Source organism: Ctenopharyngodon idella, chromosome 3, assembly GCF_019924925.1.
Source record: "Ctenopharyngodon idella isolate HZGC_01 chromosome 3, HZGC01, whole genome shotgun sequence".
In the NCBI taxonomy this organism is placed as follows: Eukaryota; Metazoa; Chordata; class Actinopteri; order Cypriniformes; family Xenocyprididae; genus Ctenopharyngodon; species Ctenopharyngodon idella.
Window position 1 is genome coordinate 43,258,130 of NC_067222.1, and position 25,203 is coordinate 43,283,332.

Below are 25,203 nucleotides of genomic sequence, written 5' to 3' on the forward strand. Positions count from 1 at the left end.
CACTCCTGGTCAGAAACGTTCAAAATGGACTTTACATGTTAACTTACTTAAAGAGTGGTTTGATAGACCAAGGGATGCAGCAGGGGTGTTCCTGATTCGAAAGGTAGAGGATGAGGAAGAGGTGGAAGCTCAGTATCTACCTGTTTTAGCTCCTTCTAGTATGTCTCTGAGTCTCAAAGTCAACAGTTTGAAATTCAGAGTCTGTGTTATCCTCGAGTTTTCCAGAAAAGACCAGGACATACCTGCTTAGTTGAGCATGACATCGTGCTCCGAGAAGGGGCTTACCCAAAACGTATGAGTTATAGGATACCTGAGCGCCTCTTGGAAGCTTTGCACAAGGAGTTAGATGAAATGTTAGCCATGAATATTGTAGAACCGTTGAAAAGTGAGCGGTGCAGCCCAGTGGTGTTGGTGCCCAAAAAGGATGGCAGTCTGCGGTTCTGCATTGACTTTAGATATTTTAACTCTGTGTCAAATTTTGATTCTTATCCGACCCCAAGAATCGAGGACCTCATTGACCATTTGGGTAAAGCCAACTATTTAACCACTATTGATTTAGCTAAAGGCTATTGGCAGGTCCCGTTGAGTGCAAGGTGCCGGGAGCTGACAGCATTCCGGACCCCGTGGGGTCTTTACCATTTTTGTAAGATGCCCTTTGGCCTTCATGGGGCTGCTGCAACTTCCCAACAGCTCATCGATCAGGTACTTGCTGGTTCAACTGACTTTACAGCTGCTTACTTGGATGACATTGTCATTTATAGTTCGACTTGGGAAGAGCACCTGCAACATCTGGAAGTGGTTATTAACCATATTAGATTGGCTGGGCTCACCATCAGTCCTTCCAAGTGTTCCATTGCAAAAGCAGAAACTGAGTACTTGGGGTATGTGATCGGCTATGGGGTTATTAAATCTCAAGTTCAAGAATCCAGGCGATACAGAATTGCCCCCTGCCACAGACGAAGTCTCAGATAAGATCTTTTTTCGGAATGGCAAACTGGTACAGGAGGTTTGTACCAAATTTTTCCGTGAGTAAAAATTCCGAACCAGATTCGGTGGACAGAGGAGACAGAGCAGGCTTTTCAGGATATTAAGAATGCTGTGTGTCAAGGACCAGTTTTATGTTGACCTGATTTTGATTTTGACCATTTATACTGCAAACTGATGCCTCAGATATTGGAGTAGGCGCTGTTCTTCTCCAGGGGACGCAAGAAGATCGACATCTTGTAGCTTACATCAGCCACAAGTTGTTCCCCAGGGAGGTTCGATACTCCACTGTGGAAAAAGAATGTTTGGCAGTAAAATGGGCCCTTGATACTCTCAAGTATTATCTGCTTGGACGTGAGTTTGTACTTGAGACTGACCATAATGCACTACAATGGATGAACCGTATGAAAGATTCAAACGCCAGAATTACTCACTACTCGCTTAATTAAATTTATTTACAGTAAAGAAGACACAATAAGATTAATTTGGTTTAATAGACTTTATTTAAACTTTCGTTTGGAGTTAAGTGCGCACACTCTTTAACAAGTAGTTTGTTTATTCTTACCATTTCTTTTGTTTGCTTGTCTGTTACGGCCGAGTCCCGCGAGCTGGTGCACCATCAAAAGGGGTTCGGGCGGAAACTTCAGATCTATACATACAGTTCCGGCTGTTGATTTAGCCGTGACCATTTATGTTTCTGCATAGGGGGACTTCAAGGACTGTTTCTCTTCTTTTTGTGTATATAATATATATATATATATATATATATATATATATATATATATATATAAGTAAATGTATAAAGTGAAGTAATTCTGCAAATAGTTATTTGAAGTGGTGTTTATGTGTATATTTGATGTTTTCATATTTGTTTATTCTGTGTAATGGCCATTGTGTATATGTGTTCTCCCCCTTTTTTTTTTTTTTTTTGTTAATTGGTGCTGGCCACCAATGTATAAGTTTGTGAGCTGTGTCTGTAGGTGTTAGTGTTGTTCTTTGTGAGAACAGGTCCTGTAGTCCCTAGACTTCTGTATTTTTTTAAGAGGCAAATGCAGTGACCCATGTTTATTGTATAAGTTTTTGTTTGTTTGTTTGTTTTTATATATATATATATATATATTGGTTTACCTCAGTTGGGTTAACATTTATATTTTTGTAACCATATTCTGTGGAAATAAACCCCTAAGCTTCTGCAGTAGTCTGCTGCCTCCGTGATCTTTTCCTCTTTACTGGTCACATCTATCACAACCACAAAATTATTTATAATTATTAATTATTTGATTTTCTAAAAAAATACCATTATTTTATATGAAAAAATAATTGTCTTTTATTGACAAAATATTTTAGTTTGTCATGTATGTTTTTTTTAATTAAATCAGATAACATTTTTAGTTGTCATATGGTCATGTTACAACGTGCCCCATCACGTTACAATGCACCCCACCTATGGGGCATGTTGTCACATTTCACTTCCCTTCTTTTGGGGTAAATAAAGAAAAAAAGTATACACTGTATTAATGAAACAAAGCCACATATTTGTACCAGACATGTGTGAAATTAATGTGGAACAAAAGAAATTCTCTGAACCCTAAGTACATTTACACAAACTGAGAAAGTCAAAAAGCGTTAGGTTGTGTCCTGCTCTCCCCTAATTATAAAAAATGATGTATTTATTTATGTGTCACTACAATAAAAACTAAATAAATGAACACACACACACTGTGCTTACTGTCTCTATGAGGATTTAATACACACATTTATTCTGTTATTTCAGTGAAGTTTATCTGTAGTATTAATTTAATGAAGAGGAAATAAGAGACTCACTGTTACTGATTTATCATGCAACTCAAAGTATTTATGGGTAAAATCTCTTTACAGTCTATTATGAAACATCAACACAGTTTCACTGATCCAGACCAAACCCAAAACCCAGGATAGAGGGTCTGAGTAAATGTGGTCTGGACTGTGTGGATGAGGCTCACTGTGTCAGAGATGCTGTAGAAGGACAGAGTTCCTGCACTGTGATCCACATACACTCCTATTCTACTGCTGATGGACTTTACAGGGAGAACAGTCACTATCTTATTGTGTATGAATGAGAATCTGGAGGAAGAGCAGTACAAACTCCAGGACTGATCATTATATCCAAATCCAGACTCATAACCCCGTCCCTTCCTGCTGATGCTCTTATATGACACTGATATAAACACTTCATTCCCACTCCACTCAATCTCCCAGTAACAGCGTCCCCACACACTCTCTCTACACAACACCTGCAGCCAATAATCAAATCTGTCTGGATGATCAAGATACGGCTGCTCTTTGTCAGTGCGAGTAATCACTCTGTTCCTGTCAGACAGACAGAGGTGTTTATTCACTGTGTTCAGATCCAGAGTGAGCTGATGGGAATCTGATGGAGAGAAACACATCAGAATCAGGAATTATGAATCTGATCTTTTTATGTATCTGAACTCTTCATGTTCAGTGTATCATCAGTGTCTCAGTACAGCTGACCAGATATCCTGTGCAAATCATCATTTACACGATCAGTTATTAAACTCTTCTATCATAATTTCTTTCACCTTCTACAGGAAGAACATGAATACATTCAGTGAGTTTTTCTGCTTGTTCTCTTAGTGACTTACACTGTAGGAAGTCGTTCCTGGTCTTGGGATTCATGTTGGCGAATGTGACTGTGGAAATAAACAGACATGAAGAGTGTGAAGAGAAATGACAAAATAAAATACATTCATTTCTAAGACATTTCTAATATGATGCTCTATGATATTAGATGAGGGAGGATCATTTCTGAGAGCAGATGAATCTCCAGGGGCTTCATTTATAAAACACGTATCGGATTTGATCCTGAATTTCATGGATTTCATCCTATGTTGTGTACATACACTGAACAAAATTATAAACGCAACACTTTTGTTTTTGCCCCCACTTTTCATGAGCTGAACTCAAAGATCTAAGACTTTTTCTATGTACACAAAAGGCCTATTTCTCTCAAATATTGTTCACAAATCTGTCTAAATCTGTGTTAGTGAGCACTTCTCATATCAAGATGCTGATTAGACAGCATGATTATTGCACAGGTGTGCCTTAGGCTGTCCACAATAAAAGGCCACTCTAAAATGTGCAGTTTTACTGTATTGAAGGGGTCCAGGGGGGTCCGAAAACCAGTCAGTATCTGGTGTGACCACCATTTGCCTCATGCAGTGCAACACATCTCCTTTGCATAGAACTGATCAGGTTGTGGCCTGTGGAATGTTGGTCCACTCCTCTTCAATGGCACTGCGAAGTTGCTGGATATTGGCAGGAACTGGAACACGCTGTCGTATACGCCGATCCAGAGCATCTCAAACATGCTCAATGGGTGACATATCTCGTGAGTATGCTGGCCATGCAAGAACTGGGATGTTTCAGCTTCCAGGAATTGTGTACAGATCCTTGCAACATGGGGCCGTGCATTATCATGCTGCAACATGAGGTGATGGTCATAGATGAATGGCACAACAATGGGCCTCAGGATCTCGTCAGGGTATCTCTGTGCCATCAATAAAATGCACCTGTGTTCGTTGTCCATAACATACGCCTGCCCATAACATAACCCCATTGCCACCATGGGCCACTCGATCCACAACGTTGACATCAGCAAACCGCTCACCCACACGACACCATACACGCTGTCTGCCATCTGCCCTGTATAGTGAAAACCGGGATTCATCCGTGAAGAGAACACCTCTCCAAAGTGCCAGACACCATCGAATGTGAGCATTTGACCACTCAAGTCGTTTACGACGATGAACTGCAGTCAGGTTGAGACCCCGATGAGGACGACGAGCATGCAGATGATCTTCCCTGAGACGGTTTCTGACAGTTTGTGCAGAAAGTCTTTGGTTATGCAAACCAATTGTTTCAGCAGCTGTCTGGGTGGCTGGTCTCGGACGATCTTGGAGGTGAAGATGCTGGATGTGGAGGTCCTGGGCTGGTGTGGTTACACGTGGTCAGTGGTTGTGAGGCCGGTTGGATGTACTGCCAAATTCTCTGAAACGGCTTTGGAGACGGCTTATGGTAGAGAAATGAACATTCAATTCACGGGCAACAGCTCTAATGGACATTCCTGCAGTCAGCATGCCAATTGCACACTCCCTCAAAACTTGCAACATCTGTGGCATTGTGCTGTATGATAAAACTGCACATTTTAGAGTAGCCTTTTATTGTGGCCAGCCTAAGGCACACCTGTGCAATAATCATGCTGTCTAATCAGCATCTTGATATGCCACACCTGTGAGGTGGATGGATTATCTCGGCAAAGGAGAAGTGCTCACTGACACAGATTTAGACAGATTTGTGAACAATATTTGAGAGAAATAGGCCTTTTGTGTACATAGAAAAAGTCTTAGATCTTTGAGTTCAGCTCATGAAAAATGGGGGCAAAAACAAAAGTGTTGTGTTTATAATTTTGTTCAGTGTATATATATGTGTGTGTATGTATATATATATATATAAACACTTGCTCATGATGATGATTGTCGTACTTCACATTCCACTTGAATTTAAGATGAACTGTGATTGATAAAGTGAGATGCATTTAAGAACATTTTTTGTGCAAATGGATGTTTTATAAATCATAGGAACATTTACGTTTACATACAGATGTGTGTAGGATCTTTATAACCGAGATATAACTTTATTTGGATATAATGAACCGTCTGTATAAACGAGGCGCAGGACTTTACCTCTGTCAGAGATCTTCTTGATCTCCTCTTTGCAGAAATCCTCCAGTTTGTCTCTCAGCTGACAGACAGATTCTCTCATGCCATCAAAAGAGAAGAGAGAACTCAAGGGATCGTCGGGTTCGTCTGTAGATTCAGGAGGTGCTGAGAGAGACTGGAAACTCTACAGAAAACACAAATCAAAACTTCAGCCAATAACCTGCTCTATATCAGATCTGTGCGGCTCTTGTTGATCTTCAGTAACTCGCCTCAATCCAGCACTTTCACACAGATACATTCTTCTCATATTCATCATTTAATGATAAAAACTGTAGTATTTGACACTTACACTCCTTCTGAAAAAGAAGTGCACTTTACCATACTTTTAAATTAGTACAGAAATAATATAATAATAAAAAAAAAAAAAAACGCTTAAGAGCAGATTGAATGTAATGTTTTAAGACACCTAATTATGTTTAAAATTACAATTTAATTATTTTAATTAAATGAATGCATTATACTATAAATTTATATTAAATGCAATTAGCTCATATTTAGAGTGATTTTTACCCACTTAAGTAGGATTTAAGTATCTTTAAATGTAATTTCATAATTACTTTTATTGTCTCTGAAATATAGTTAAAGTTACTGCTAAATGAACTGACAAACATTTATGATAAACTAAAATATACTGTAGAAAAGAGAACATGGCCCCTTTAAGTATTTTAGTCACCCTTTTCTGTGATCTAGTCTCTTATTGGTTGTTAAGTTACGCACTCTTTTGTATAGAGCGTAAAGTTACGTTTTTCTTTAGTTAGTTTTTGGGGTCGCTCGCATGCTCATCGCTCGTCGGAAAACTGCCGTCCTGTGCCGGCGGAAGAGCACCTATCAGCTGCATCAATTTCATATAAAGTGCGTGCTCATGAACGATACTGTTGGTGAGTGCGCTGTGAACTGTAACTTACATCTGTGCAGAAGTTCAGTAAACTCTGTGAACGAATCCCTTTGTCGTGGCTCATTTCACCCGCGTTTCCCTCTGCATCGACCCAAATCAGTAGCGCGACAATACTTTAGTGTCATTTCCACTGAAACTTGTTTGTTATGCATTTAAATATATTGGTAATATTATTATTAAATATAATAGTAATATTAGTAAAATATAAGCTCCAATTTAGTACATTTAAAATATTAACTTTAATGTAATATCAGATAACTCTGGAGTTAAAATAATCAATTACTTTACATGTGCTTTAGTGTTAGTCAACTCATCAAAATAAATGAACTTCTTTAAAGCATGACAAAAGGTTATTAAACTCAATGATTTAAAATGTGTGTAAAGCGTTTAATTTGACATTATTACAAAGTGCACAAAGTGTAATTAAGTGTGTAAGAAACTCATGAAAGTGTCTCTCTTTAAGTGCACTTAAGTGGCCTTTTATTTCAATCTGCATGACCATTTAAAAAAAAAAAAAAAAAAAAATACTTTTAAGATTTGAAGTGCTTAACTAAGTGCACATTCATTACAATTAAGCACACTTCATTTTCACAAAGGACTTGTGCTTGTGTAAACTTTCTAGGAAATGGTTTGGATGATAAAACATCTGCTAAGATCATAAATGTCTGTGTAACAGGTCGAGCAGATCAAAAGAGTCACATTGTAGGATTGAGAAGATCTAAGGAAAAGCAGTTCAGTGTCTACGAGAGGATTGACCATTATTTGTAACTTTTGACTGGTTAGTGGCACTGAAACTTCACAAGGACCATTAAGCCTCACTTCCTGTCGAGACTGAATTCATCAATGTGTTACAGGCAAATAAAAATCTTATCAGCTTTGACCTGACCCAAATTTGGTGACAATAATTGAAAATATTGTAGTAGAAATAAAATATTTCATTAAAAAGATTTTTAAAAAAAAATCTAGTTGGGTGGGAACTTATTCCAGCAAGTTTACTGATTTCATCATGACAGAAATCAAAAGGAAAAATTAGTTAATGGTGTTTTCCACATAAATATTTATTCCAGAAAAAAAGAGCTCAGAAAAATGTTTCCTATGAGATTTCCAGGGCTTTGTAAGTGTTGTCTTTAAACAGAAGATGATCAGATGAGAGTCTGACTGATGATTATATGATAACACAACACTGGACTGAATCTGACTGAATTCCTGACAACATCTCAGTCAACGGCTCATTCTGCTCTCATGAAATATTTCTCTTGCTCAAGTCCACTATGATCCTGTTCTTCTAGATCTCTGTTACCTGCAGGAAATGGATGTGATGGTGTGTGTGTGAAATCTGCTCCAGCTCAGCGTCTCTCCTCCTCAGATCATTGATCTCCTGCTCCAGTCGCTCCAGTCGTCCTTCAGCTCGACTCACTGCAGCCTTTTCCTGATCTCTGATCAGCTGTGTGACCTCAGAGCGGCTTCTCTCAATGGAGCGGATGAGCTCAGTAAAGATCCTCTCACTGTCCTCCACTGCTGTCTGTGCAGAGCGCTGTTAGGACACACATCACAATCACACAGTGGCTTCAGAGGGACTGACAGAGTCCAAACTGAGATCTCTCAAACTCCTCTTCTTCTCCAGACTCACCTTATGAGACTCCACAGCCTCTCTCAGCTGCTGAAGATCTTTCTGTCTCTGATGGATTCTCTGATGGATCTTTATCTGCATCTCCTTCAGCTGTTTCTGGAGGACAAACCAATAACAGGAAAAGACACTTAAAACTATTATCACACAAAAATTAAAGCTACATGAATCCAGAATTGGTGGAGGGTTAAAGATCTAGCATAGTAAGTTTATACTGTAGGTTTAAACCACAGATTCATAGTTTCCTGAAATGAGATTATGAATGAATATGAAACTGAAATGTCAGCAGTATTTCATCAGTGTCTAGTTTTATATGAATAATTCACCATAAAGTTTTAATTCTGTCATCATTTTACTCGCCCTCATGTTGTTCCAAACCTGTATGACTGCGCCAAATAAAATATGGTGACACGTCAATAACATCAAACCTCATTGGTTCTTGCATGTCACAGTCACATGACTAAACATCATGATGTCATGACACAAACACCAGTTAAGTTTTAATGGTTTTGATGTCATCATATTTGATTTGGGCTCTATGCATGAGTTGATCAATGATTTGATTTGATTCAGGAATCAAAATTTGGCTCTACTTTAACAAAAGCACACTTTAGCATACTTTTAAAAGTGTACTTATTAAGTAAATAATACACTTTAAAAGAATATAATTAAGTTTCAACTGAAAGTAATATTTTCAGACACTTATTTGTTAACTTGTATGTTAATTGCCATTAAATGAAAATGTATTATAGTTTACATTTATAATATAAGCAATTATCTGAACTTAAAAGTTATTTTTTGACCCACTTAGAACTGAAATACATCTTCATATGTAATTTCATAATTCTGTCTTAAAATAAGTGTAAGAATAAATAAAGTGTACTGTCAGTGGTGTGCGGTGGTGTTTTAAAATGACGAGGCATTTATGTCCCTGTTACACAATTTTCCTGGTTAAGTTAACATTACATAAAAAGAGAGACCAAATACAATTCTATTTTGTATTTTTACACTACGTAATGTTCTATTTATTAAAACCAAGTATAAATTTTATCAAGTTAGTGTTTTTACGCATTTTTACATTTATTCCAAAATAATAACTAAAGGCAGTAACAATTTAAACAATATATATATATTATTTATAAACTAATATTCAGGTTTTCTTTTTAAAAGTCAATTTATTTTCAGCAGTCATCAAGCTTGTACACATTGGTCACTCACTCACAGACACAAAGATGTACCTTTAATTTCACCACGCTGATTGCTCACTAAAACCCCCCAAGTCATCATGTTTTCAGGCCATTTCGAGTTTGATTTTGACATGAAATAATGCGGTGATATCTAAGTGACAGTTGTTTACTTACTTTTGAATTAGTCTTCCCATTAACGCCATCACTGTCTTCATTCAGGCCGATTCAACGAGAACGCGCACGAAAACAAGAGGCGGGATTTATCGCACGAACCAATCATTTCCAGTCGTAACCAATCATATCCAATCATAGCGCGATGGAGGCACTGCCTCCTCTCACGTGACTTTCCCCCATTCATTCTCAATTACCCCCCACTGAACCCACCGCACACTTAGGGGGCTCTGCTTTGTTTCTATGAGCTGAAGGGAGGCACAGAGATGCGGACTCCCCGGTTTTTCTTTGTCCAAGTTTTGCGTTTGGTGAACTAATAAAATATTAAAACTAAGTCAAATCAGTATTTTGTGTACAGTTATTTAATTATGTCATCCAGTATCATGGACTCGCTCTCTCTTGTTTTATGCAGCCATGCTGCAACTATTGTTCCCTTGCGATACTACACGAGTACTGTGTCGTTTATCTTATTATTCATAGACAAAACCCATATGGGGAAAACTCCTTTTTTTCTCTGTAATTCTTCTTCTTCTAATAACTTTTTATGGTGGATGGCAAACCATCTTTTGGTGCATTTACCGCCACCAACTGGACTGGAGTGTGAAGCACTAATAAGCAGCTACCAAACACACACACACACACACAAAAAAACAAACAACAAAAAAAAAAAATTTGATTCTATTAATTATTCCTATTTCTTTAATATATTTTATAATAGCACCATAGATTCTTCTTTGTTCTGCACGTTCTTCAAAAGGCATACCAAATTAAATGATTCAACACCCATATTTTTAACTTCATTAATGAGTTTTAATCTTTCTTTTCCATATTTTTTGCATTTTATTAAAACATGTTCAATTGTTTCTGCCTGATTACAATAAATACATTGTCCTGATTCATGTTTTCCAATTTTAAACAGAGAATGATTTAATCTAGTATGCCCTATTCGGATGCGTGAAATAATCGTATCTTCTTTCCTATTCCTAAAAACACTTCTTCCATTTCCTACTTGCTGCTGAATATTATACATAAATCTGCCCTTGCTATCACAGTTCCATGCTTCTTGCCATTTGTTATTTATGAATTCTTTAATTTTCCCTTTAACTTCATTTTTACTCAGAGTTACTTTAATATCTATTTCTGTATGTTTAAGAGCTTGCTTAGCTAGCTTATCAGCCACTTCATTAGCCTCCACTCCCACATGAGCAGGAACCCACAAAAATGTTATTAAGCTTACTCTACTTATTCTTAACAAACTTGCAAGAATCTCATATATAATGTCTTGCCTTGATGATTTTAGTCCACTTGCAAGGCTCGATATTGCTGCGTAAGAATCAGAACAAATTACAACTAAGCTTGGTTTTACATCCTCTACCCACTGGAGTGCTACCACCAGGGCAATTAATTCTGCTGCATACACGGATACATGATCAGTTATTCTTTTCTTCATACTAGTTTGAAACTTAGGAATATATACGGCAGCAGCAGTTCTACCAGAGATAGGGTCTTTAGAACCATCAGTATATATATGTAACCATGAAGAATAAATCTGATCTAAATACTGCTGCGCAATAATGTTCTTAGGGGTATCTTTCTCATTCTTAATTTTTATTTGTATTTGAAAATCTACAACAGGCATAGGAAAAATCCACGGTGGAATTCTGGATACTGTTACAGTTGCCGCGTTCATTGAAAAAGGCGCGAGAGCAAGCTCAATGCTGACAGCGCTCAGCTGAATATGACATGACGCTCTCCCCTGACTCAGGTGAGAGTCTTGGAATATATATTTACTCTAAAAGAGCGTATTTCTCCAACATTTGTTGTAAAATGCCCAATCTCTGAGTGTGCCCGCCACACCCCCGCAAGCCGCGTTCATTGAGGGCGTGTGCTCTCACGATGTTACTGACAGCGCTCAGCTGTATATGACATGAAGCTCTCCCCTGACTCAGGTGAGACTCTTGAAATATATATTAACTTATTATTATTATTATTATATAGTAATATAATATATATTATTAAAAATATTATTATATATTAACAGCATATTTCTCTGGTGTTTGTTATTAAATGCCGAACTTCTGAGCGCTTCGCTTGCCAGCCCCGCCCCAGCAAGCCGCATTCATTGAAGGGAGTGTGTTCTTACTACAAGTGCTAGAACAATCTAAATGCTGACAGTGCTCAGCTGAATATGACGTGACGATCTCCCCTGACTCAGGTGAGACTCATGGTATATATTCGCTCTGAAAGAGCATATTTCTCCAGCGTTTGTTGTAAAATGCCTAATCTCTGAGCGTGTCGTTTGCCGGCCACGCCCCCGCGAGCCGCGTTCATTGAGGGTGCATGCTCTCACTACAAGAGCAGGAAAACGAGCTCAATACTGACAGTGCTTAGCTGAATATGACATGACGCTCTCCCCTGACTCAGGTGAGACTCATGGTATATATTAACACTGAACGAGTATATCTCTCTAGTGTTATTAAAAGCCGAACCTATAAGCGCTTCACTTGCTGGCCTCGCCCCCACAAGCCGCGTTCATTGAGGGAGTGTGCTCTCTCCCTACAAGAGTGCTAGAACAAGCTCAATGCTGACAGTGCTCAGCTGAATATGACGTGACGTTCTCCCCTGACTCAGGTGAGACTCATGGAATATATTAATTCTGAGAAAGCAGATTTTTCTGGTGTTTGTTATTAAATGCTGAATCACTGTGCGCTTTGCTTGCTGGCCCCGCCCTGCAAGCCGCATTCCCTGACCTAAACAGACTCGTTTGTGTCCCCAGTCAATTCCGGGTGCTGGGAAAATGTTTATTGCACGCAAAGGGCCCGTTCTAGTGCCCAAGTGTATAACCACTGTGGTAGCGGACAAGATAAAACAAAAACATACTAAAAAAAAAGTTTACAAAAAGAGAGCAAAATTCCTCTTCCACCCCATGTGTGCACCACAGTCCCTCACAGCGACTTAGTGCCAGAACCTATCCAGACCCTTGCCACACGGGCCGAGGCCTGACAGGCCATCCCTGGAGTGTCAACTTGCGTGCTGAACATAATAAAACAAGGTTATGTACTCCAGTTCGCTCAACGGGCCCAGTTATTCACCGGCGTGGCCCAGACTTCTATGGAAAGCAAGGACGTGCACGTCCTGCGTTCCGAGGTGGACACCATGCTGGCAAAAGGAGCCATAGAAGTGGTTCCCCCAGCACTGAGCAAGTCAAGCTTCTACAGCAGGTACTTCCTCGTTCCCAAAAAGGATGGCGGTCTCAGACCCATCCTCGATCTCAGACATCTGAACAGGGCCCTGATAAAGCGCTCATTCAGAATGATCACTTTGAAGCAGATCTTCCAGCAAGTACACCCGGGAGACTGTATCGTTTACGAAGTGCATGGATGTAGCTCTCTCTCCTCTGAGACAGATGGGTGTGCGCATTCTGAACTACCTCAATGACTGGCTCGTGCTGGCCCAGTCGAAGGCGGAGCTAATATCTCACAGATCCATCATCCTCAACCACTTGGAGTGCTTGGGCCTCAGGGTCAATTTTCCAAAGAGCTCGTTATCTCCCAGCCAACATGTCTCGTTCCTGGGGATAATTTTAGACTCGACCCACATGAGGGCCGTGGTCACTCCAGAGCGATCTCTGGCCATTCAGCAGCTTGCGAAAACCTTTACGCCCGGGGCTTCTCTGCCACTCAGAGCGTTTCAGAAGATGCTAGGTCTAATGAGTTCGGCATCTCCGGCTCTGCAGCTGGGCTTGCTTCACATGCGCCCTCTGCAGTTCTGGCTGAAACCACGGGTCCCACCCCAAGCCTGGCAACATGGTCGTTGCTCACTCAAGGTGAACCAGGTGTGCGGCCATTGGCACTTGGAACGGCCCGGAAAGCAAGCTACATATCAACCGTCTGGAAATGATGGCAGTATATTGAGCTCTCCAGGCCTTTCTTCCTCTCCTGGTGAGACACCTTGTCTTAGTCAGGTCAGACAGCATGACAGTGGTGTCCTTCATAAATCAGCAGGGCAGGCTCTCTTCAAAGCCCCTCTTCACTCTAACAAAAACCATCCTAGAGTGGGCCCAGTGCAATCTGCTCTCGTTGAGGGCAGCACATATACAGAGCGTACTGAACACAGGGGTGGACATGTTGTCCCGGAGCAACCTTCCCTCAGAGGAATGGTCACTCCACGCCCGCACAGTTCAGAAAATTTGGGATGTCTTCAGCAGGGCAAAGGTTGACCTCTTCGCCTCAGAAGACAATCATCACTGCCCAATATATTTCTCAAAAGCCAGGGACGTGATGGCCCACGACTGGCCCAGCCTCCTCCTTTATGCTTTTCCCCCGATCATGCTGATTCCCCAAGTAATCAGACGAATCAGGGAGGGTGCGCACAAAGTCCTCCTGGTGGATCCTCTGTGGAGGACCCAACCATGGTTCTCGGAGCTATCTGAGATGGGACCTACTCTCTCAAGCGAGAGACCCGAGCTGTGGGACCTTCATGTGTGGTTTCTCAATGGGAGCCTGCAAGCTTCCCAGAGAATGTCTTAAACACTATCTCACAAGTTAGAGCTCCATCTACAAGACATCTCTACTCTCTTAAATGGGACTTCTTTGCCACCTGGTGTCAAGCCGGGGCGAGGACCCATTCACTTGTGACATATCCCAGATATTGTCCTTCCTTCAAGACTTAATGGATAGAGGCCGTACTCCCTCTACCCTTAAGGTCTATGTTGCAGCTATAGCAGCCTCTCACGCTCCTATAGCGGGTAAGTCGATAGGGAGACACGACCTTGTTGTTCGCTTCCTGAAGGGATCCAGGAGGTTGAATCTCCCTCGCCCCCTCACTGTTCCTATCTGAGACCATTCTGTGGTTCTTAGAGGCCTTAAAGGTCATCCCTTTGAACCAATCCAGACTGCCGACTTACGGCCCGTCGCTGAAAACTGCCCTACTGCTAGCTTTAGCATCGGTTAAGCGTGTGGGAGAATTACAGGCGCTCTCTGTGAGCACCTCGTGTCTTGAATTTGGGCCTAACGACTCCAAAGTCGTCCTAAAACCAAGACATGGATATGTCCCGAAAGTCTTATCTACCTCCTTTAGTGTGCAGATGGTCATTCTCTCCGCTCTTCCTCCTTCTCAGGATGAACAGGAGTTGAACTTACTCTGTCCTGTCAGGGCCCTGAGGACTTACTTTGACCGTTCTGCCTCTTTTCGTCAGGCGGAACAGCTATTTGTCTGCTTTGGTGCCCGCACAAAGGGTCTTCCGGTCACGAAGCCCAGGCTTTCCAGATGGATAGTTGACGCTATAGCGCTCGCTTACTCCACCTTAGACCTTCAATGCTCTTTGGGTGTAAGAGCGCATTATGGCCTCCTCGTGGGCATGGTCCTGTGGCGTTTCCATCGCTGACATCTGTGCAGCGGCCGGCTGGGCCTCACTGTCCACATTTGTCAGGTTTTATAATTTAGATGTCCCTGCGCTTCAGACGCAGGTCCTTTCTGCATGAGCCTCCCTGCTGTGTTCAGCTTATGGTTTTCCATTACGACCCCGACCACGTCTGGGTGTAACTATGTTCTGTGCCCTCAATATGCACCCTAGGCCCCACTGGTGCCCTAGTTTATGGGCTTGGGAGGATGACCACAGTGTTTCAGTCCCCGTTGTCTGGGCCATCCTGTCTTATGGGTATCTGTCGCGAGTCTTTTTTCAAGTGCTCTGCCCCAATGCTCGGTCGTCCCCCTGCGTAGCACGGCCTGATTGTACTGTCCCCATATGCATCTTGTCTTATGAATAATAAGACAAACGATGCAGTACTCATGTAGTATCACAAGGGAACGTACTCGGTTACTAACATAACCTCGGTTCCCTTAGATACGGAACGAGTACTGCATACTTTGCCGCGCTACTTGCGAGACGTCTCATGCTGTTGCTTCAGTCAAATTAAATCGATTTGCCATGGTGAGATGGCTGCTTATATAGCCCGATACCCGCCCCTTTTGGCTTGCACGACTCTGCGCTGTCATTGGTTCGTTTACTTTAACTCCACGAACCAATGGCCGTGCAGTTAACACTGCGTGATTGTATGAAGGCTTCAGAGTCGGAGAAAAAAGGAGTTTTCCCCATATGCGTCTTGTCTTAATAAGACGAACGACGCAGCACTCATTCCGTATCTAAGGGAACCGAGGTTACGTTAGTAACCAAGTATGTTTTGTACACTGTTGGATTATAAGATAACAAACAGGTATGATTTTAAAACAGTATCTCTCAATATTTTGTCTAATTATTTACTTAAGTGGCAAGTAGCCGTGTAATAAGCGGGATAATGTACATCCAGCTGGTTGTTAACTCAGAATAAACACAGTACAGTAAATTATAATCAAGTAGCCTACTTTACATGTGCTTCAGTATGTTAGTCAACACATCAAAAAAAGTGCACTTCTTGGAAGCATGACAAAAGAGTTCAATTGAAATTTTAAATATTATTAAAATGTACTTTAAAGTAAAACTTTTAATTTGACATTATTACAAAGTGTACTTTATAAAATGAAACATAGTCATGAAAGTGTCTCTCTTTAAGTGCACCTAAGTGGCCTTTCATTTCATTAATATTATATTATCTCCAAGTACAGTTGTTTTTTTTTTTTTTTTTTTTTTTTTTTTTTTTTTTATATAAATACTTTTAATGTAAAGTGCACGTCAATATAATTAACACACTTCTTTTTTTAACCATGAAATTGTATAGATTACTTTTATGCTTTTGTCTCCTTTTTGGAGCTAGAAACGTTTGTACCCCGTTGACTTTCAATGTAGACTAAAATAGATGAGACATTCAAAATATCATCTTTTATATTCCACAGAAGAAAGTAAGTCAGATTGGTTTGGAACAGCATGACGGTGAGTAAATAAAGACAGCACTATCATTTCTGTGGGAACAATTCCTCTCAGTTCATACCTGTTTCTCTGTCCTCTGTGCTGCAGTTGATACAGTGTTGTGGTTTTTATGTTCATACTTCTTACACCACACACAGATGCATTGTTGATCAGTGATACAGTACATTTCTAGCTCTTTATCATGTTTACGGCAGATCATGTCCTGCAGTCGTCCAGTGGCATCAATCACTTTGTGTGGCTTACGAGAGGGAAATTCCTCATGACGGTCAAAATGAGTTTGACAGTAAGATTCCTGACACACCAGACAGGACTTGACGGCTTTGTATTTTCTTCCAGTACAAACGTCACACTGCACGTCTCCAGCTCCAGCGTAACAGTCAGCAGGAAGCTTAGTCTTCTTCAGTTTCTCCACCAGTTCAGCCAGAATGGTGTTTTTACCTAAAGCAGGTCTTGAACTGAAGGTCTGTCTGCACTGAGGGCAGCTGTAGACTCTTTTCTCATCTTCCTGATCCCAGCAGCCTGTAATACAGATCTTACAGTAACTGTGTCCGCAGGGAATGGCCACTGGATCCTTCAGGAGATCCAGACACACTGGACATGTGAACTCATCCTGAGAAAATCTGGCTTCTGCCATTTTACTGCATGAATACAGAGAGACACAAACACACAACAGCTCAACAATACTTCAGTTTCTGTTTCCTTGAACTGAGGAACTGAAATAGCTTCCTGCTTCTGTGTTTGAGTGACGTGTGTAAAACAGGTGTGTCTGTAAAGCACCTTCCTTATTTCTGGTCAAGGAGAGTCACTTTCCTGCTGTGTTTATGTGCCCTTCAAGTGGAGTCGCATGAATGACTGAGCAAGTTTTATTAATGAATGAGAAACTCAGAATTCTGGACTCTCTTCTCTAGTTTGAAAATTAGGCGAATATCTTTGCTGAAGTCATGTAGTGTATTCGCCTTTAGACTAAAGCATTATCATTTTTTTTTTAATTATTATATTTTAAATGTACCTTTATTTGTATAACGCTTTTCACAATGCATATCGTTTCAAAGCAGCTTTATAGAAAATGCATGTTTCTACATACTGAGTGAACGTAATGTCCATATGTCAGAATGTACAGATTGTCTAATACAGATCATACAGTTAACTAACATCATGTATTCATTTAGGATGAGACAATGAGCTCATTACCTATTTCCTTCATAAAAAAAAATGAACATTTTGAACAAAAAGCTGAGAAAAAAATGTTTGTTTTTGTTTTGTTTTTTTTCCCTTAAAAGACTACAATGTGCATAAGCAATGCTTTTATCGCTTGTTTCTGCTTCTTTTTTTGCCTGTGTTTTGCTCTTGGAGATTCAATACTCTTTCAGAAGATGTGTGATAATGGCCCCTACCGTAACCGGAAAATTCTGTCAATGGCGGGAAAAGAATAGAATTATTACAAGTTGCAATCATGATTACAATAATGGCAGTTTTGTATGTTGATTCAGAATTGGTGTCATCTGAATTCCTCACAGGGGTTGGCGTCTTCTCTTCACAGGGGCATCTGAAATCTTCATAAGAGGCTGGATCCAAACTGGAGCTGGCACACTCAGGATGGCATCCCGAGGTAGGAACAGAAAAGCAAATGGAAAATAATTAGTGTAGCTGCTGTTCATAAAATGTCAAGCAATAGACAGTCATGTGCTTTTGATCTGATATATCTGAAGTCCAAGGTTATGAGATGCATTATGTGAATGCTTGGCTAAAGAGATGTGTATTTAATCTAGACTTAAACTGGGAGAGTGTGTCTGAGCCACAAACATTATCAGGAAGGCTCCCTTAGTGGACTTAGATATCCTAGGTATTACCAAAAGTCCAGAGTTTTGTGATTTGTTAAACACGGGAGCTAAACCATTTAAGGTCTTAAGCAATACTTTGTAATTGATACAGAACTTAATAGGTAACCAGTGTAGATAATAAAATTGGAGTTATATGATCACATTTTCTTGCCCTGGTAAGAGCTCTAGCAGCTGAACTTTGGAATAACTGCTGAAGTATACTTTGGGCTTTAGAACATCCTTTAAACATTATAATGACTAACTTAAGATGGATAAGGTTGTGTGTGCTGTTTTAAAAGAACATCCTTGGAACCTGGGAAAGTTTTGTAGCCTGTCCCATAGTTATTGTTCCCTACTTTTCTCTTAAATTATGTAAAGGTTATGCAAGTGTTACAATTAAATACTTTCAAAACAATGTTCAAGAAATCACCATAGAGTATAGTGTCATTAGTATTTGATGAATGCTCTTTGAACAACATTCTTCAAATGTCCTTTAAATATTAAGGATCACTAACCTTCTGGCTTAAAAATGGCTTAAGGCTGATTTATACTTCTGCATCGAACCTATGCTGTAGCTACGTCATAGGCTGTGTGTAGCACGTGTAGTCTATGGCGTAGACTGACGTGCACCTCTCCAAAAATGTAACAACGCGTCAATTCTATGCGGACGGCAAGGGTTGTGATTGGTCTTCTAGAACCCCTCCTTCAGGTCAAAAAAAAAAAACTCCGATAGCGTCGCATTTCCTCACACACATTTCCGCTTGTGACATAACTACACTTCGATATTTAACAACTCAAGCTGCAACAAAAGTTGCTGTCTACTTTATTCCATCACTGTTGCTGCTTCTTGGACAACGTACACAACAAGCTGCTTCTTCTTCGGCTTTTGCCTTGATACTGTGGGTTACACCATCAACATGCCCGTGGCCAGTGCCTACTCAAAGTCTGCATGTGTAATTGCACATCGATGCAGACAACGACGCAGAAGTATAAATGAAAACCGACGCTTAGCCTACAGCATGCGGGACACAACGTAGGTCCAATGCATAAGTATAAATCAGCCTTTAAGTTTAGATGTCAAAGAGCAAAATCCCCTCCCTCAGTTTCACAGACAAGGCTTAAGTGTAGTTCCAGACTGAAATGCAAATTTGACCTGATTTAACTGAAAGCAACTTGCACTGACATATCCTAAAATATGTCATTATTTTGTCTCAATATGCAGTACCCAGTAATGTTTTTTTTTTTTAAGGCACGTTTATAAAAGCTGCTTAAATGTACTACCTGAACTAAGGCATAACCCTGGCTTAATCTAAACCCGTTCTGTGAAACCGGGTCCTTGTGTTTTATTAACACTGCTCAGTGTTCATATGTGTCCACACTAGAGTGTTAAAGTAACTCTGAAGCAGGAACAAACATTTAATGTCACCATTGTGCTGATCAGTGTTTCCTGTAGTTGGGGTCTTGACTCTTGCTTGTTTTGTTAGTTTTCCTCTGGCTGCTTTAACTGTGTGTTCAGAAAACACTTTTACTGTATCAGAAGAATTTGAGACAGAATAACATCAGGTGATGCTGTTAAAGTCATTGTGAAGTGGCCTGATTCACTGATCAGAAGTGTGTTTTGTTATTAATTAGTTTAAATGCTACTGATCATGTGATACTACTGTGACAATAAGATTTAAAAAAATGTATGAAACCATATTGTGAGCATGAAGTTATTAACAATGGTTTAGTTTAGACACTCGAGACTTCAATAATCAGCATATGAAACTCAACCATTGTGACATGCATTATGCCAGCACACATAACTCATTCATGGCTCTCAGCATGCATTGAAGCTGGTTTCTTTTACTACTGTAGTTATATTTGAATATTTTTGAATGTCACCATTGTTTGGTTTTGAGTTTTGATGTCTAAGTGTGTCTCAACCTTTACACAAGAAGTTGTAGTGTTTTTGGAACATCTCAGTGTTATTAATATATTAATATAGTGTTATCCACTATATTGACGTGAACTTTTTAATGGATATTGGTTTGCTTATGGCCTTTTTGTGCACTTGAGCTTAACTGAGACTTGAGAGTTTGTAGACATTTAAAAAGTTTTTGTGTCGACTTTGATTTATTGCAATATTGATGTGTTCAAAATAAACATGATTTCTCATCTTACAAATCAATTGCTTCTTATTTTCACCATCCTGTCTCTCAGGTGTCGAGGAATAGTGCATCTTTGAGCCTACGTTCAGTATGAGAAAAATACTTAAAGTATCTGATTTTAACAGTACTTAAGACTTTTACTCAAATCGTATTGGAATTCGTTACTTGTAACTTGTAATGGAGTCATTTTCGATGTAAGGTATCTACTTTTACTCAAGTATGGTTTTCAGGTACTCTTTACACCTCTGCTAGAACACTGAGTTGTAAATAAAAATTAAAGTTGAAAGAATGTTTCAGGAACATCATACTAACCTTAAAAAAAAAAAAAAATTCCACTAACATCAAGAAAACTGGATATTTTAACATTTCGATAACTGAAACTGAACATTTGGAAAATGTTAGAAGAACAAAAATTTGTTAGCTGGGATAACGTGCTGTTACTTTCAGCTAATAAAAGAAAAGTACTGCAATTTTCTGGTGTAATGTTTTGATTGGTTGGCACTTCATCCAACTTCTCAACACACAGCCTGCTTCAGATTGTTATAAAACAATGCCTAAATCATCAAAACTAATTAACACAATCTGTGCCTAAATTCTGATTGGGTGGGCAAAGCAGATGTTTGGGTGGGCTCAGCCTACCCCAGCCCACCCCTACCCATGCAGAGATCTGGCCCCGTTTTTACTCCAATTTGTTGGTAAAATATGAATATTTAAACAATGGCTGTGATAATTTGTTTTTAAGACAGATTTCTCCATGTAGTACCCCTTATATGCTGATTTTATACATTCATAATAATGACTGACAGGACTGAATGACGTTTGATATTTAATTTAAAATTAGGCCTATATAAAAATAGACTATACTACTGTCAAAACCCAAAGTATTGTTACACATTTGAGTTGTCAAATGTTTGTAATTCATGTTCATGGTGTAGCGGTTGGAGCAATCAGACACACAATTATTTATTATATTTAACAGATGATCCACTTGGGAATCATAAAACTCCCCCTCAAGACAGCAACAAGCAAAGGTCCAAGCAGACCATTTTATTCCCCCTGCTGACACTAGCCAGGTAACTAGTGACCCTCAGAGACATTCCAGGTAGGGAAAAAGGTCAAAAAATGTTTGCTTATTTTTGGAGCTATGGTGTGCCAACTTTTTTTTTTCTGTTTTTTTTTTAATTAATATTTTTTTGGTCGAGTATGTTACAGTCTGGTTGTAAGTATACGCATGACAAGGAAGATGAAGGAATAACAGTCTTTAATAAATCCACAAGCAAGGAAATCCACAAACTGGCACACAGGAAACACAACCATACATAGAACGATACCGGACAATACTGAACTGAAAACACAAGACTTAAATACACAGACAAATGAGGTGGGTAATTGAACACAGCTGAATGTGATGATGAAGGTGATCAGTTACTATGGTGACAGACTAGTGGCGGGAAATGGTGCAACACAGAAGTCCAAACAGGGTGAACATGTGACAGAGTACCCATCTTTGAGCATATTTTTGCAGGTGATGTGCATGCTTTTGTCATGATTTTGCTGAGGTCGGGGAAAGGTGGCCACATGCAATAGCACAGGCCATCGGAGAAACATCACTGAACATGCATATCCCCAGGACATTGTGTTTATTATTACTGTCTTGTATATTGTCTTTTGTATTGTACACAGTTTTATGCATGCCTTATGATATAACTATTAGATAATGTAACCTCATTGGTATCATGCTTCATATAAAAAATAAATTGTTTTTGTGTATTGTGGGGACATTCCATAGGCGTAATGGTTTTTATACTGTACAAACCATATTTTCTATCGCCCTACACCAACCCTACACCTAAACCTACCCATCACAGGAAACACATTTTTACTTTCTCAAAAAAACTAATTCTGTATGATTTATAAGCCTTTTGAAAAATGGGGACATGGGGTAATGTCCTCATAAGTCACCCTGTCCATGTAATACCTACATCATACCCATGTCATTATACAAATTTGTGTCCTGATATGTCACAAAAACGTGCACACACACACACACACACACACCTGCTCAATGTCAAACATGCTGAATTAGGCTCTGTTCAGAATAGCATACTAACATAATATTGCATACTAACATAACACAAAATTGAATTCATAAAAAAGTAACTTTTTTTTCAAAATGATAACTAGATGCTGCTCGTTAAACATGCAATGTAGTGGTCCTGTGACAACAGTATAGAATACCACTGTATGCATAACATCATAACTGTAACGAGTCGTCACACGAAGTGGGATCCATAAGCAGGCTTTATTAAACAGTCTCATGGTCAAACAGGCAGTGGTCAAACGGGGCAGACAGGTACAGCAGGGATAAGGCAGAATCGTAGTCGTAAAACAGGCAATAGATCAGGGCAGGCAGATATCAATCAAAAGTCCAATAAGCAGTAAATAGTCCAAGGGCAGGCAGCAGAGAATCGTAATCAGGGAACAAACTGGGTAAATAACAGGCAGACAATCAGAATAGTAAACGCTCAGAAATGCAAACCGTAGTAATACAAGACCTCGCAGTGACTGTGGTTGAGAGTGGCTTAAATAGTCCAGGTGATGCACAGCAGCTAGGTGTGGTGATTGGCGCCAAGGTACAGGGCTTGTGGGAAATGTAGTGCATGTGTGTGTGTGTGTCAGTAGTCGGGTGATGGTGCCCTCTGACGGAGTTCGTCTCTGTGACAATAACACTACTACTACTGTTTTACTATATTTTTAAACAATAAGCAGTATATGTGTAATGCACAGTATTCAGTAAGCAGTAATATTACAATAAGTACTCCATTCTGAACACAGCCAGTGATTGTAATGCATCACAGTAGTAGAATGTTACATTCCATTTCCCCCGTAGCTGATGTACTAATATAATCTGTTAGTTATTCAAATACATAATTCTGAATACATATAAACCTCAGTGTGTATTTATAAATATACACACACATACTGTACACACATCATATTGAGCCTACTTTAATGATGACCTCATTATAAGATCTCCTCTGTTTTATCAAGTCTTAAACAGAGCAGATGGATGGATGGATGTATGGATGGTAACTAACTCTGTTCTTAATTTGGTTGCACAATTTTTGTTCTTAAGGCAAACAATATGTAGAAGGTTGTAAGCTATAGCAGACTTTAAATAGAGTGCAGCAATCGGTTCCTGAAGTGAAAATTCCATTCATTTTCATCTTAGGCCAAATTGATTTTGAACGCCAACCTTTAAAGACAGACCTACTGTGAGCAGTGAGGATGTTAATCGATGGTATATGCCTTTGTTGAAGCCGTCAGTTTAATCAACTTAATTTAAATTGCGTTTGATGGCAGAATTCCTGGTGAAAAACTACATTACCCATAATTCTAGAAATCTCCACCAATCAGTGAATTGCGTCAAGCCAACATGTAAAGGACGTTGCAACACACACCCTCGGTGGTGTGTTTTGATGATGCCATAAACACATGTGCAGTACTGGCACCAATAACTATGTAACTTTTTGAGGACATTCCAAAGGCCGCCCACTCACATAAAGCACTGCAAATGAGTTTCCCTATGCTCTCAAACTACTTTAATTTTTGTGTGCATAATATGCATATTTTGCAACAAATGTGAAACATTCCTATATATATTTAATATATAGAATATTTAATCAACATCTTTAAATAAATAGTTTTATATTTATCCATTGTTTTTAATTTGATTTTCATTTGCAATGCTTCATGGGACTGTAGTTCTTTCCCTTACCTTTTGTCTTTTAGTCTTGATTTTAACATAACATCACCTCCGTAGCTGGTTGGTTTGGTTCATGCCTCTTAAAGACTTTAAAATCCCTAAAGGGAAAAAATGTTTTGTAAAAATAAAACAAGGCTGTGGAAAAAGTGTGCAAACACTGTTGCACTCTATTCGTCAGCAGAAGTTGTGTTAAAATCACATACATTTCCGTTTATCCTGTTAAGGTCGATTCTAAGTTCTTTTGCCTCATGTAGCCTAACTAACAGTGAAAATAAAAAAAATTTTTAAAAAATACATTTATTCATAATTATTTTATTTGGCATGTACAACACGGAGGTGCACCTTAATTCGATTGGGTTTGTGTTGAAGAGCATAATGCTCTCTCTGAAATTTAAATGAGTTTAAATGTCAGCATCATGTATGTCTGGTATTGAAGTCTTTGAAGTAAAACATGAGCTTGGTGCAAAAAACAAAACAAAACATTATACTCAGTCCCTCTTCTGGTCACTGAGGGTGGGAAGGAGGAGCTCCCTGAGGCAGAGTCTTCTACGGGTCTTTGCCGGGGTGGTGGCTCATACTCTGGTGGTGGCCCTGGTGCCGAAGGTCTCGCTCTGTGGGGTCAGGAGTTGAGGTATTGGTCCATCTTTAGACACTGCAGCTTTGCTGTGGGATAGAGAGAGGGAGATTTCTGAGCTGTGGGATCTGTTCCCTTCTCATTCTTGTTTTTATTACACTTATCTGGTCCTGCTGCACCTTCCCTACATTGCATTTCTTTCAGTGTTTTCTTCCTATTTTTTCATTCTGATTCATCTATCCATATTCTTTTCATGCTTCTGAATTCTTTCTAGATCATGTACTAACATACACTTCCTTTTTCAGGAATCCTGTAATATTCTGCCCATTCTGGTACCATATCTCTTCCCCATGTTTCTTCTTCATCTCTTTATATATGGGACT

General features: G+C 39.5%; 1 protein-coding gene across 1 annotated transcript; it reads right to left on the reverse strand.

Moving 5' to 3' along the window:
- Nucleotides 1–2,063: 2,063 nt before the first annotated feature.
- LOC127508348 (tripartite motif-containing protein 16-like) lies at nucleotides 2,064–17,226 on the reverse strand. Its single transcript, XM_051886185.1, has 6 exons — nucleotides 16,572–17,226; nucleotides 8,291–8,386; nucleotides 7,961–8,194; nucleotides 5,730–5,889; nucleotides 3,630–3,677; nucleotides 2,064–3,394 (listed from the first exon to the last, which is right to left on the reverse strand). Exons 1-6 carry the CDS (start codon nucleotides 17,142–17,144, stop codon nucleotides 2,877–2,879), a joined length of 1,629 nt encoding a protein of 542 aa, XP_051742145.1. The 5' UTR covers nucleotides 17,145–17,226; the 3' UTR covers nucleotides 2,064–2,876.
- Between the last annotated feature and the right edge of the window lie 7,977 nt (nucleotides 17,227–25,203).

Coding starts and splice junctions, on each gene's coding strand:
- LOC127508348 (XM_051886185.1), bottom strand. CDS start 17,144: ATGGCAGAAGCCAGATTTTCTCAGGATGAGTTCACATGTCCAGTGTGT. Junction 5,890..7,960: donor ATCACATCCATTTCCTGCAG/GTAACAGAGATC, acceptor TGTTTTCTGTAG/AGTTTCCAGTCTCTCTCAGC. Junction 3,395..3,629: donor CAGGAACGACTTCCTACAGT/GTAAGTCACTAA, acceptor TCTCTCCATCAG/ATTCCCATCAGCTCACTCTG.